Raw genomic sequence first — 14,965 nt, 5'->3', positions numbered from 1 at the left:
CTTGTCATGTCATCATCCCTTTGCTAATTTACACCTTTAAATTTACTGAGAACTCCACAGTAGAAGCAAAAATTACAGATTTGGTAGTAACTCTTTCTGGTGGCTTTTGCACATGACTGGTTTTCAGTAATTAACTGATTACCAAGAGAACTAACTACTCTGTCCCTGTCATTGGTAGCACCTATACAAGCAGATGTTACAGTATTTGTGGGCTGAATTTACTCCATGATTTTTAGGGTCAGTAAGGAAAAATTACCATTAAGTACATCCCCACGGAATTATTACAAACAGCAAAAACTGGCAATAATAACAACTTTGTTTCATATTCTAGAATAATTTCAGTGGAGCTGCCTGAAGACGCGAGGCAGGTTGGCATTCAGTTCAGATGGTGGCAGCCATATCACTCCTCTCAAGGTGAAGATGTATGGGCAATCGATGAAATCATCATGACCTCTGTACTTTTCAACAGCATCAGTCTGGACTTCACTAACTTGGTTGAAGTCACACAGTCTCTGGGATTCTACCTGGGAAATGTTCAGCCCTACTGTGGGCATGACTGGACTCTCTGGTGAGAAACATGCATTCTTTCCTGTTCTACTTTTTTTTCCTTGTCTATTCATCCTGCTAAGGATCACATGACTGCTGCAAACGCATTTTTTCTGGAAACTATTTGGAGTAATAATGTGTCTCACTCTAACATCGTGGACAAAAAATACAGTCACTAATCTCATTGCAATTAGCAGTAAGTTTTTCACCTCTTTGCACCGATTTATGTTTCATGGGAACATTGAATGTAGCATTCTTTTTCCATGAAATATTTAAAGAATACCCTAATAGAAAAAAAAAAAAAAAAATCAGAAATGTTTCATAATCTTCATTTAAAATCCAGGCAGGGTAATATGGATATTCCCAATATATTGTAATCTAGAAAGCAAAGGCAGCAGAATATAGGCAGAATGGCATTATCCATTTGTAGTCGCCTTGTTTGATATTATATACACTTAGTCTGGACTAAGTGTACATATTTGGACTGTGATCAACATTATGACATATTCACATCACACCCCTCAAAGGAAATAAAAGCAAGAGAAGCAAAAGTAGGGAACAACAAAGAAAAAAACAATTGTTAGGATTGCATAAAAATAAGCTTTTGTTACTAAAACATTAACATGCTTCACAAAAAAATTCTGAAGCACTTGAGTGTAACCTTTGGAATTAATACAAGGGAAGCTCAATTTAATCTGTGTGTTTTGATTAAAACCAAATAAGAGTTTCATGCTAGTCTGATCAACCTATAAATGCAGTATAGTTTTAATTGGCATAGATATATTTCTTTGGAGAAAATACAATCACAGTAATTATAGAAAACCTGAAGAAAATAAAATAATTTTAGCGTCCCCATGGACACTCAGAGAAACACTGTTGGAATTTTATTAACAAGTATCTGAGCAATCTGATTTGACTTTCTGATCATCTGTCAAACTAAAAGGAGTTGGCTTAGCAGTAGGAACAACACCAAATGTGTCCTAGCACTGATAATGAGGCAGTAGAAGCACCATTAAACACTTTAATAAGGACAGGGAAGGTACTCGCTGCTCATTAAAATGAAACAACATGTTAGGGCTCAGACTGTTTGTATCTTCCTCATCAAAGAGTTGGAATGAAAGCCTTTTAATGACATTGTTTTCCCTCTGTACTTTTAAGACCAGTTTATCATGGGGAGGGCAGATAAGAGGTTCCTATCTTTTCCTCCCATGACTCTAAATCAGAATCAAAATAATAAATGCTAAACTAAATTCTCCATTCCATATGGAGATGGACTAGGATTTGTAGTGCTCAGTCACAGTAGAAACATTGACCTTTCCATACATCAAATAAAGAATCAAAACCTTCCTCACTATTTATGTGTAAGTATTTTCATTATCACTGAAAACATAAACTCTATCCTTCGCTGACCTTGCTTCTCTCAAGGGAAATTTTTAAACTTACACAAAGTCTGTACAAATGGTTGCTAGTTAAATTAATTATTGTTGGGTTTTCCCAGCTGTGAGTCCATTTGGTTCTCATTTTCTAACTCATGAGTTTCTAACTCACGAGAAGATCTTGCAGTAGCACTGACACCATCCTCTTGAGAACAGTCTGACAACAGCTTTTTCATTAGTGCAACTATGGGAAATACACTATCAATCATTTTACAGGGTGTCATCCCCAGGCCCATTTTCACAGAATTGCTTTTAATTGTTTGATAGGCCTCCATTTCTGCTTAAGAGTCTGTAAACCTGAAACATTTATCCTTAAAATTGGAAAAAACTGAGGAGGGAAATTTTAATTATTATTATTTTTTTTAAGAGGCAGGTTATTCTTTTACATACCTGACTTCATTAAAAAAAAAAAAAAAAAAAAAGAGTCTGTTAATAAACATATGTTTTGATCAAGGGTGATTTTTGAGTATTTTCATGGTCTACGTCTGAACAGTCATTTTATTTGATTGTCATCATCATCATTTGGTTTCAGAATGGATCCTTAACTTTATTACATCAAGTGTATTGGCTGTACTGAAAGGACTCTGGAACACTTTAAAATGAAGTGTTTTATGATGTACATTAATTCATCACTTCTCCAAAATGCTCATATTCAGGCAAAGTTTTCAACCAAATGTCTCTGGAGTATTACAGGCTATATACAGCCACTTACTGAAATTCATTTAAATATTGATAAGGATGCCTTGTCATGAGCTATCTTTATGGAGCAATGTCATACAGTGGTCCTACATCAGCTGGGTTGCTTACCAGGGTCTTAAATGTTTTGTTGTTTTGAGTAATTTTTACCTTGTATCATGCAGAAAGTTTATTTCAGGTAATTGACTTAAATATATTAATGATGTTAATACATTTAGGAATTATTGAGCAAGTAGGTATAATGTGATGCAAAAAGGCACAAACATCCTCTGCTTTTGATGGAAGCAAAGCTGTGTCTGGTGCGAGCGTTGGGCTATTGTGTCAATATTTTCAGTCGATGCAGCTTTACAAAACAAGCTGCATCCATGTGGCTTTTCAGTATTCCTAGAAGTACCAGCCTTGAAAATATGGTAACTCTGGGGATCTCAGAGCAGTTTGGAGCAATGCAGGTTGGCTGACATTGACTGTGATACCATTCCCAGAAGTACCAATTAGTTGGCAGTGCTTGGAGGGAGAGTGATTGTTCTGAGGGCACCTATGGGTATTGTGTTACTGTGCCTCCGCAGGTCTAATTATACATGTGCCAGAAACCCACTCACAGCAACAAATTTATACAAAAATGAAGCCTCTGAATTCTCATTTCTGAGATTTTTTAGTTAATTATTGTTACGCCAGGGACATTACTTCATCTTTTACAAAATCCAGAAAGGTAATCCAGCTGTGTAGCTCCCAGAACAAAGAAAACATTTGGTATTCCAGCAAAAGAGCATACCCCTAACCACGTACATGAGAGATCTGGAGAGCAAAGAAGCGACAAGTAAGGTAGAGCCCACAACTTTAATGCTACTTGTGTTCAGCTGGAGGCAAAATGTGGATGATAAAGGACTTTGTGTACCTGTAATGTCATTTCCTTCCCTTAAAAGAGCTTCTTATAGAGCATCACATATTGTCTGCCTCTCAACAATAGCTTCCTTTCTCAGATTTCTTTAATATACATTTTAAAGAACTTGTTTGACTTTTTAACTTACTTAATATACTGTGTACAACATCCAGTGACTAAGTTGTTAAATTGAAATGAATACTAAATTTAAAATATTTTAATTATGACCTGACTGCTACTAGAAAGAAAATATTACATTTTAAGACTTTTTTTTAATATAAATTTATTTAGTAGCATGGAATAAAGGGATTTTTTGTGAAGACAACAGCAAAATATAATATTTAATTCTTTGTCCCTTTTTTCACTATAAGTCCTTTACTTGTCTTCTATTACTTTGAGAAGACAGCTTCTGGTCAGATATTTCATCAAATTGTTGAGTTTCAAATTCTTTATTCTGTTCAGATAAGATTTAGGTAACTGTGATGTGCTGCTGTGCCCAGGTTTTTGTGTGTAATGCCAAATCCTCTTCCAAAGCAGTGCTACACGTAACTTTCAGCTGATTACACAGCACACGTTTGAATGGTACCCGAAGAGCCTGGTTGTATTGGCACAGATTTCCCAACAGGGCTTCAGCCTATGTCAGATCAGATCAACTTTAACTTTTAAATTTGAGGACTTTTGTAATTTTATAAAATACAAGCTAAAGTTTAGAAGAAAAATAAATTCAGGCATTATCCATAGAAGTTCTTCTGAGATGCATTCAGATCCAGGCACAAAGCCACAAACCATAGCTGGACTGCTGATGAATGTATGTTATATCTTCTGCTGAAATTAAAGTTATCCTTTCTATTGAGAAGGAAAACACTGGCAACACCAACTGAAAGGGCAAACAGTTCAGATACAGTTTTCCAAGACTTTTTACTGCCTTGTACTGCCAGTTGTCCATGACAGTACCCTTGTCTCCTCACAGGGAAGGGCATGTCCATCCACAGTCACTTTGGGCTGCTGAGTGACAAGACAAAGCAAAAAATTCCATAAAATGTCATAAGCTGGATCATCCTTTAGGAAATCCAGTCACAAAAAGCAAGGTCAGAGAGTAGAAAGCAGCCTGGCATCTTAACTTATGCCAAGTAACAGAAATTTGATAATGACAAAACTAATGTCAGCTTTCCGTAATTTCTTCTAAAGCTTTAAGGTAGGATGCTGACATTTATGGCTTAAGTGCTCTCTCTGGAAAGGACTCTATAGAAAACAATATAGGTCAGTGAATTAATTTAAGAGTCCTAAGTGACACTGACTTGTATTCCTTGTCCTCACACTCACTTTGTCATGACCTTGAATTTTACAGGAGTAGAAGCTAATATGTTCTATTGTATTGTATTTAAAGATTATGATTTCTTATTTAAGATAATAAACTGTACCTTACTCAATCATAAGAGCAACCTTGAACTAGATTATTCTTTTCATCACCACTATATGAATGTAGCTTTTTTTTCCCCATGATGATTTGCAGTGATTTTCATTAAAGAGAGCCAATCCTTCTTCTAAATTGTTCACATTTAAGAATAGTCTTAGAAAATATTGAAGCTGAAAGGACTATAGTACTTCTGAAGACACTAAGTAAATATCTCAAAGTGAGGAGAGAGTTCATTCTATGTGAACTTTACTCTATTTTGAAGGCTAGTGAGCATGATTCAAAGTTTAAGGTGTTGTTACTTCCTCCTTATGCCTCTGCTGCCTTTGCGGTTTTGAATTTGGTTGTTTTCTTTTTCCTTTGAATAGTGCATAGAAGAAAAACCTGCATTTGAAATGAAATAACCTTGGAATTTCAGACTATAAACTCTATTACTATATTTGTGATAACTGGGTACCTTGCAATATATATGTGTATATGTGTGTTCCGAACATCACTATTGTCCTCCAATCTACTGGAAAATACAACTCTTATACATTCAACAGAAAAGAAGCCAAAGATACAAGATTAATTCTGAAACACAGTCAAGAGTCAGTAAATGAATTGCATATGGGGTCACTTGAAAATCAATGAGATGAACAGTCTGTGTGATAAGAGTAGTTTAAACCAGATTCAGAATATCTTAACTGCCCAGTATTAGAATGAAATTAAAACTCTGACTGTGCCGTGACCTTAGGCAATGGACGCTCCAGGGGAATGAACTTTATTTATGTTGGGTTTTTTTCCTTATGTTGCCCTTTGCTAGATCCTAACTTGATCCTTAATACATAGAGCATGTAGAAAGAACTAACAGAATAATTCAGTGTTTCACATTCTGGGATACATCAAGGCCATCCCAGTAATTTGCAGAAGTACCAGCAGAAAGATTCTCCTGTGCATGGTCTCATCCCACATGCCAATCTACAGAACAAAGAAGCACCACTGTATTCAACCCGGAACCATTCATAATGTTCTTTTTCAAATTATTTTGGGGATCCATCCTGATTCTTTCCTTACATCTCTCAGTTTCACAGGAGATTCAAAGCTAGCTTCTAGCATGCGCTACGTGGAGACCCAGTCCATGCAGATTGGAGCTTCATATATGATACAGTTCAACTTGGTGATGGGCTGTGGTCAGGCCTTTACTCCTCATATGGACAACCAGGTGAAACTGGAGTACTCCACCAACCATGGCCTCACGTGGCATCTTGTTCAGGAGGTGAGGCTGGCAGTGAGGACATTTGTCTTCCATAAACTCTGTTTTATACAAAGATAGTCTGAGATACACTTTTGGCATTGAACAAAGAAAGATGTTTTCATTTTCACCTTTCAGTAAAGAAATGTTCATTTGTAATCAGTTGAAATTACTAATAGAGGTATTTAGACCGTTACTTGTAATATTTGGAAGAAGGGTATCCGAAAACCTGAAAGACAAATTTGTGACAGGAATTGACCAAGGCTGAGAAAAAAATTGGGCCACAATTAGAGCTACAGGGTAATGGCTGAGATCTTTCCTGTGCTATTGCTTTGTTTTTCTAAGCAAAATGCATCTACTGTTTCCTGGAATTTAAATGGATAGAAATTCTTTCTGCCCTTGTGCGCAGCCATTTCGTAAATGGAAAGCACATTCCTTCAGGGGATTGTAATGTAGGGCCTTTCATCTCCCACCCCTGGTTCAAACACAGTCCAGGGCTGTAATGACCGGCTGTTTCCCCCACTCTGCTTCAAGTGCAAATAGCATCATTGGCTGCTCTTTCCCCGGGTGGCTCAGTGCTGTCTCAGCACAAACGTGAGCAGCACATTTGGCCATAGTTCATGCTCTTGTTTTCCCTCTTAGATCAAAAGCTGGACTTTCCCTGGCCTCAGGGTGAACTAACAAAGGTCCTTTGGGTGCCTTTGAGCAGTTTCAGAGGGTGTCAGGGAGATTGTCCTAGTGCCTTTTCACTGCCTGCTCTGCAGGCTCACCAAAGGATCTGTATGCAAGTCCCACACCTGCTATGAGCAATTAAAGCTTTGCCTGCTTACCCTTGCCATGTTGTGTTTTGCCGCTTTTACTTTGGTGGGCATAATAAAGAAATGGCAATAAATGAATTTTTAAACTTTGGAAATCCAAATAATGATTTCTTACCTTAAACAGAATCCAGGCAAAGCTATAAATCATATATTTCAAACACTGTTCATGTCTTTTATACCTAGTAGGCATCATCATGGTGTCCAAGAATAGTTCCTAGTTGTGGATGTTGGCGGTTTGTGCTTGCCATCAATGGAAGATAAGTTGCCTTCAGATTTTAGTGCTCCTTCCCTTGCTCAGCAGAGCTGAGTTCAGAGACAACATGCAGCCAAATAATTTTTCTCACACCACCAATGTTGCTGTGATAAAAGAGTATTTGTAGTATATTTCAAGGACATAATCTGCAAATAAACAAAACACTAATTAATTAAAATGTTTGAAAATCTTGTTTGCTTTGTGAGCACTGATCAGATCCTGTTTTCTACAATCATTTAGAGATGAATCAAGGAAAAAATGTTTGAAAATTGCTGAAAAGGAAACTAAGCCTTTAGAAAATCTACTAAAAGGAAAAAGTCAACAAAATAAAGTCTAAGATCTTCATTTAATACTCTAAAATATTTGAGCAGTAAATTGCTCTGTAAAATAATATATTCTGCCTTTCTTCATATTTAATATATAACTATTACTATACAATTTAACTATATAAGTATTCTTATTTGCCATAACTTCTGTAGAGAGTCACTGCTTTGTTATTAGTTTCAGAACAGTGAAAGTAGGCTACTTGCATGGGGAGGTGTCTGTTCTCTTGCCTGAGAGCACAGCAGTGACCAGCGAAATACACTTGGGCATGTGGGGATGGTCAGGAGAAGCTGTGCTGTGGCAGGAAGGGCCAGAAGGGACTCTGAACTGGTAGCTAGAAGAGGATCACACAGGTTGGTAGTAACTTCCAAGCATTTTATTAATACCTCATAAGCCAATTTTTTCAGTGCTGTTCTGGCAAAATATAAACAAATAAATTGAATATTGCAAAAAATGAAGTAACGCAGGAAGGGCAGTGCTAGAAAACAGTAAGAAGCTGGGATATGGACTTCATTAATATTTAACATTAAAAAGATGTGAAAATGATCATATTTTCTGAATTTTAAAAAAATAGAATTTGGGAAACAGACCTCAACAGGAATCTGAGTTAAATGCAGAAATAATCCTAGAAGCAGGAGGGAGGAATTTACACCACTTGCTGTAGGTGTCAAAGCTGCAGAGCTTGGGAAGCGCCTATGGACGCAGCTTCAGTAGGCTGTGGTTGGGCCCCCTGGTGTGGCTCTCTCTGTTCCTACTGCTGCTCCCCACTGCAGATGGAGGGTGTGGGGCCAGCCAGCATGCCCAGACAAACCCTCACAAGTAGGTCTCTGAAATTACCTTTATGGTATGGAGGTCATGTCATAGACTTACTTCATAGTGGTCTTGTAGCCTTTCTTCATAGTCCATGGTGGATGCTGGAGTGAAGATAGTAAAAAACAAAGAGATAGACATTCCTTGTGGAGGAAGGCAAAACATTGCCAATCACGAATGCTAAACTCTTTAAACAGATTCGTGTGGCTTTCTTCCATCCTCAATTGTACTACTACTTTTCTGAGAAATTTCTCTGCATCACACCGGGATTTTCCTCTTCTGGGTCTTTCACTCCAACATCTGGACCCAGAAAAGCTCCTGGTTCTGTGAATGTTTGACCCTTGTTTCTGTTCCCATTTATTCTTCTACATTAAATCTGGTTTTGAAATATTTTATTTTAAGGAATGTCTTCCCAGTATGCCAAGCTGTCAGGAGTTTATATCAGCAAGTATTTACCACTCCAGTGAATTTACTCAGTGGCGGAGAATCACCGTTCTTTTACCACAGAAGACTTGGTAAGCATTTATTTCCTATCTTTAAATTTTCTGGAGTTGGGGGGAGTGCAGACAATTTGTCACATCAATTGCTGTAACAAAGACCAAGACCTCCACAGGTCATACTCAAGCCAACAGATGAGATACCAGGGCTGACCCAGTGGCAGGTATTTCCCATAAAATGCATTCCTTACATAATTAGAGAATGAAATAGTGGTGAATTCAACAGAAACTATTGTTTAGGATTGTTTTAAATACATACTCTGACTCTCCTAAAAAGGTTCAGACTTTTCAAAAATAGTGGCGCCTGTCTATAAATGCCCTGTTGGGGGAAGGCTTTATTTGGATTGTTAATTTTTATTTTGCACATTCTTTATTGTTTACATCTTCAGACCAAAGCCTTGTATAAACAATAACTAGTGTTTCATTTCTGGGAATTTTTTAACTCTTGTTTCTTTTTATAGCATGTCTTAAAAAATAATATTCTCTCCTGCAAAAAAAAGGAGAAACAAAAATTATGAGAAAGCCTATTCATGTTGTAATCAAACTTGATTTGCCTCCCCTAAATTTTTTATTTATTAACTAAAATGTTTCTTTCATTGTTTATTTTTAAATCTTTATTGTAACATACAGATAAAAAGTTGTCATAAATCCCAATAATCATCAGGGCATCCTTCACTTGAGAATTTAATTATTGCAATTAGAGCTACATTTTGATTATGTTTGACCTGAATCCATCACAGCAATTGCAATGAGAGCTTGCTCAGATTAAGTCATCATTGTACTTCCCCATCCTTCTTCATTATTTTTTGCACTCTGCACAGCCTCAGCACAGCCTGTTTCCATCAACCACATGACAATGATACCTTTTCTCGGCACACTGGACCTTTTTACTGTACAGCCAATATTTAGAATTTCCTATTTCTAGGCAAAACATCAAAGGCAAATATTGAATCCTTAGAACATATCATATCAGATAATACCAAATGGTGCAAGTAAATCTACAAATAACTGCTTTGTAGTTAGATTATAGTGTACTAAATCTTATATGCCATTATGTGCCACTATCTGCAAAATCTGTGGTTTGCATAGGCACTTAGGAATTTAAAAATCTCCAATTTTTTGGGTTACACTCTAAAGTAGATTGTTGTTCCTAATTTATAAAATATATACTGTACTCTGAGTTATTATACGCAGTGTATTTGATGAAGATACCAATGTTGTGGCCCTCTTTTTCTTTAGGATCTACTAATTTTTCTCAGCATATGAGGTGATAGGAGTTTATAATTCTATTTTTGTTTAGGAGACTGCGGGGAGAAATTATGAGGAAGTAATAGCTGAGTTCCTGTTCTATGCTGTGCACAAATCATAAATATTTCACACTCTGTCTTGTATCTGAAGGGATTCCCGTCTGTTAGCAGAGTTTTGTTTGTAATTAAGGTACAAATTACCACTGAAAATTTCTTTGCTCTTCATAGAACACATTTTCTGTGTTGTGTTGTGCTATGGTGTTATCAGGGTGAAGAGGAAGGGTGGCTGCATGTTCCCCACCAAACGCAATCCAGCACACCACACACATCTCTCTCTCATCACTTTCCCTGTTTCTAACATTCCTTTCCACTGGCAAAGAGAAGGCCAAGGGCTCAACAACTCCTTTGGGTTGAGATTGGGAGGGGATCTTTTAGAGGTTTTTAGGGCAGGATTGTGAGCACAGAGCAAGTTTCTGCCTTTCCAAAACCTGGGCATTATTGGTGACAATTTGATGTACATCTCTCCTCTGCCAGCCCAGCCCCACAGAGAGCCTTGTTCCAGGAGGCTGGTAATGAATATGCTTTGTAGGGCTTTTCTCTGGGGTGCCCTCCCTCCTTCTCCTATCCCTTCCCGACCTGCATCCACTGCAACCACCACACAGAGGCAAAACCTTGGTGATGGCCAGGAAGAGCAGTACAGAGGTGGAGAGCCCGGTCTTCTGCCTTCCCAAAACTGGGGTGAGGGGGAGAGATCTCTGGATCTTCCTTCTATTCCAACCACACAAGACAAAGTCTGCCAAACATACAGCCTGCCCCACGCTTACTGCCCAGGGAAACAAACCACCCAAACGAGGTCTCAGGAATATCTCATTAGCCCTGTTCTGGCCCTTGGTGGCCTCGGCATGCCCTCACACTCCCGCACAGCCCTGCTGCGATTGCTGGAGCGTTTATCCCTGGATGCAGAGCTCTCAGCTGAGGGTTTGCACCTTGGGCGTGTGGGTAGCGTCAGGCTGTGGCACTGTGCTCATGCAGCTGGAAAATTGTTCATAACAGCACCTATTTCTCTTGTAAAACTTTCTGGGTGTGATGGTATTTCTGCAGATTTGTAGATGTTCTGCATCTAGCAAGCATCAGTTTACACAGTCCCCATGTTTTGTGAGATTTGGATGGTAGAAATTCTGCTGCAAGAATGAGACTTGTACTGAAGAAATGAAATGTAAGCACCTGCTCGCTGAAATTGTATTGTACTTGAACTGAACATTTCTATCATTGATGAAAATTAATTTCAGTTTTATGCAAGGCATTTACATATGAACAGTCTTTAATGAGATACAAGCAGCTGCCAGTTGCTGACTTCATAAACAAATCAACACCTAATGACTGAATGAGAGCTTCAGGATAATTGGGTAAATGTAATTATGGTAACTCAGAAGGTAGCAAATATAATTTTATCAGCCACATATTTGCATTAGATCATTAAGGCTTTTAATATCAGAAGGGAAGGCAGTGATTTTATTTTAACTCACATATCAGAAAAATTTTGTAGCAGAACATAATTTCACTCGCAGTACTTCTGGGAGATGATTTCCTTGTGCTTATGCAAAATGTCACACAACAAAAATGACTTCTATTTGACATCGACCTGACTTAGATACAATGTCATTAGGGAGTCAGATTGCTTTCCAGTAACATTAAAAAAAAAAAAAAAAAAAGGAAGAACTATGAGGAACTAGGGAAGTTTATTTTGCTTTTAAGAAATGCTTTTATAGCTCCTCAATGCTGCACTTCCCATTTCAATAGATGTCTAAATGGTGACTATCCAGAAAACCAGTGTTTTATCACTGAGAATGCAGCTGACGCTCATCTCCTTATTCTCTTTTCTTAATTAACATGGCTTTTTAAAATGGTTGATTACCATTTTTAACAGCGTAATCCTCTTAAACTGTTGTTACCTTGAAATGCAGGGCAGCCTTGGAAAGCTTTCAAAAACAGTGAGCAGGGTTTTTCAGCAGCATTTTCAGCAGCTTTTTCAATTGCCAATTCAGCCTAACATGCATTATCCCTCACCTAGGGAGGAATCTGAGTCCATAGAGTTTTGCCTGCCCACAGCTGTGTGACAGTGGCATTGCTTCTCACAGGACCCCTGGAAGCAGTCTGGGTGGGAAGGTGAGGGCAGCCCCTTGTCCCTTGCAGCTTGGGGCAATGGAGGGATTCCCATGATGGCAAAGCTGTCCCCAGGGGAGAGCTGTCTGTCTGCAGATAAAAATAACTCCTCCCCAGCCTCCAGCTCCTGCACACACCTCCATTTGGGCTGCATGTTCATCTCCAGGCAGTAATGAGCCTCCTCCCTTCCTCCCCTCCCCTCAAATGAGAGAAACAAACTACCTGCAATGACTGTATTTGTCTGGGGCAACTTCCCAGTAACAAGTGGAGCTGAGTGCACCCTTAGCTTGACATGCAGCCAACATCTGGAACCTGAGGAGGCAGATGGAGCTCTGCACCTGGTAGGGTGGTAATCCCCTGCAGCAGGAATGGGACAATGAGACTCTCCAGGGGAACATTTTGGTCAGGTGAAACCCACATGATCCCCAGTAAAGGGCTGTCTGCTCTGGTGTAGCTCTGTGCCTTGCTGTGCCCTGGGAACAGCCCCAAAGCAGAGCTGCACATGGATCTTCTCAGCTGGGGCTCCAGGAGTTGTGCTCCCCTGGGCACAGAGGTGTTCTCTGTCATTGCACAGGGCTGGGCTGTCCCCAGAGTTTGTGTAGGTCAGTGTGAGTCTTGTGCCCAGAACCAGCCCCGGTGCACCTGCACAGCCACCCTTCAGGGTCATTTGCACCTGTCAGCAGCCGCTGAGCAGCCAAGGCAACGCCATCAGTGCCACACCAAGCTCTTTTTAGGGGCACCACCACTTGTTGGGCACCATGAGACTCCCAGGGCGTGGTGAAATTGCCTCTGGATCACTGTAAATCTACCCGAGTTTGCTGTAAATTCCCCAGGGCTGCAGGGTCTTAAATCCTAACTCCACCCATGATGAAAAACAGAGGTGCCAGAACACAATGCTCTCCCTCCTCTTACCTGGAAAAATAACATGACACAGTTTTACCGTGCTGGGACTTCAGAGGGGGTGTCTTTGCCTGCTCTAACACCATTCTTTTGTTTCAGTATTGTCATTTTCCTCAGCACACATTAGAGTTAACACCAGTCATTACGGCTCTTTCCAGAGCCTACAGCCTCTGTCAGGGCTCTCTGTGGTGCCATTGATGCGAACATGAACCCCAGCACCAAAGTGATGTGCTGACTTTAGAGCAGTCCAAAAATAAACAGTAAATAATTGCGGTCAATATTGACTGCCCATTGCGCCTCCACAAGCTTAGGAAGTCCTTAGTGTGCTGATTACTGGCATTGTACACTTTTAATGGATAATTCATAGCTCTTGTAATGTAACCCATCAATGCATTATATCCTGAGGGAGTATTTAATCAGCAGATTTGCCCCTGCAGATTAAGTCTGAGTAGTGTAAAAACACAGTATTTGCAATATCAAACAGATACTTAAAACAGGCAACAAAGGTCGTTTCAATTAAAAATCAAGCCCTTGGGCAGCTTCACTTGTTTTTTAAAGAAATTTAAAACTGGTATTTTAAAAATTTATCCACACATGTACCAAACTTCTCATATGTGCCAGAGTGGCTAATTGCTCTGCCACTCTGCCCACTTCAGCTGCACAGGCCTGCCCTATTCGTTTTTTCACTTCCATACGTGTGAGCAGGTGGCTCAGCCACCTTTACAATATTCATTTTAATAAGTCTTATTCTACATAAATTATTGGGGGTGGGGAAGGGGCTTTGTATCTCACAGTAGAGTAATAGCATTATATCCTGTGCCATCATAAAGTAACCATATGGCTCAGAAACAAGCTAGAAAAGAAGCTTCTAATAGGAACCGCCTGCTTCTCATCTTCAGCACCTCCAACCAGCCCTTGGCCGGACAAAGGCCTATCCCATTTTAAAATTGGATTTTTAATTCTCTTCAGCCAGCTTTGCTTTCCCTGTCCTACCCCTCCACGACAATGCAATCCAGCCTCAGCGCCCACATTGCCACCACCACCCCTTTTACCCAGACCCGTTGTGCAGCCAGCACAGCCCCTTTTGCTCAATCATGATGAACAATTTCTCATCTTTGTTTCACTTCTGACAAGCATGGAGAATCTCCGTGTCCCCCTTTTGGGAGAGGCCACCAGCCAATGTCTGTAACCTGCTGGTAGTGCACAATTTGGCAGGGCAGCTTGAAAAGGCTTGATGATGACAAAGATTGCTTTTCTCGTGATTCTCTTTCTTCTCTAGCCTTAGTTTTTGAGGGTGGTGGGTGGGGTTCAGCTAGCAGGAGTCACTCCCACGAAAAATGTCAATGTTGCATTGGGCAATTTTCTAAAGGGCCAACAGTAAGCATTTTTTAATGGATAATATTAGCTGACTTCACTATTGTAAAGAAAAACAAGACGTTGAAAATAAAACTATTTAGAAAGTAGACTAAAGCAAGGCTTTGTGCTTGAAGAATATTACAAATATCCAGAGCAGCTTAGTTAGGCAAGACATTTAATTTCATGATTCTCCACTACAAACCTTAGGTGTTACAGATTTTGGGTTGTTGGCCAAGAGGAACCTATTTGCAGTTTGGAAAAAAATAGGTGCAATGAAACAGGATATTTGTCAAAACTTTGTGCTCTCTATGTCACCCATGATGTGTGAGCAATCAGTTTAGAATCAGCCTGACAAAAAAACCAAAAACATATCCAAGGAAAAAAGTTAACT

At 39.3% G+C, this 14,965-nt stretch overlaps 1 protein-coding gene across 2 annotated transcripts in view; it reads left to right on the top strand.

Annotated features, from left to right (window-relative positions):
* Positions 1–14,965, top strand: part of RELN (reelin) — a 279,101-nt gene that overhangs the window by 185,463 nt on the left and 78,673 nt on the right. For both annotated transcript variants that reach the window (XM_040061406.1, XM_040061404.2), the window contains exons 20-22: positions 332–568; positions 6,038–6,230; positions 8,814–8,926. In XM_040061406.1, the coding sequence (XP_039917340.1) occupies positions 332–568; positions 6,038–6,230; positions 8,814–8,926 (543 nt within the window). The remainder of the gene's footprint in view (positions 1–331; positions 569–6,037; positions 6,231–8,813; positions 8,927–14,965) is intronic.

Source organism: Hirundo rustica, chromosome 4, assembly GCF_015227805.2.
Source record: "Hirundo rustica isolate bHirRus1 chromosome 4, bHirRus1.pri.v3, whole genome shotgun sequence".
NCBI lineage: Eukaryota > Metazoa > Chordata > Aves > Passeriformes > Hirundinidae > Hirundo > Hirundo rustica.
This window is presented reverse-complemented; position numbering and strand designations above follow the sequence as displayed.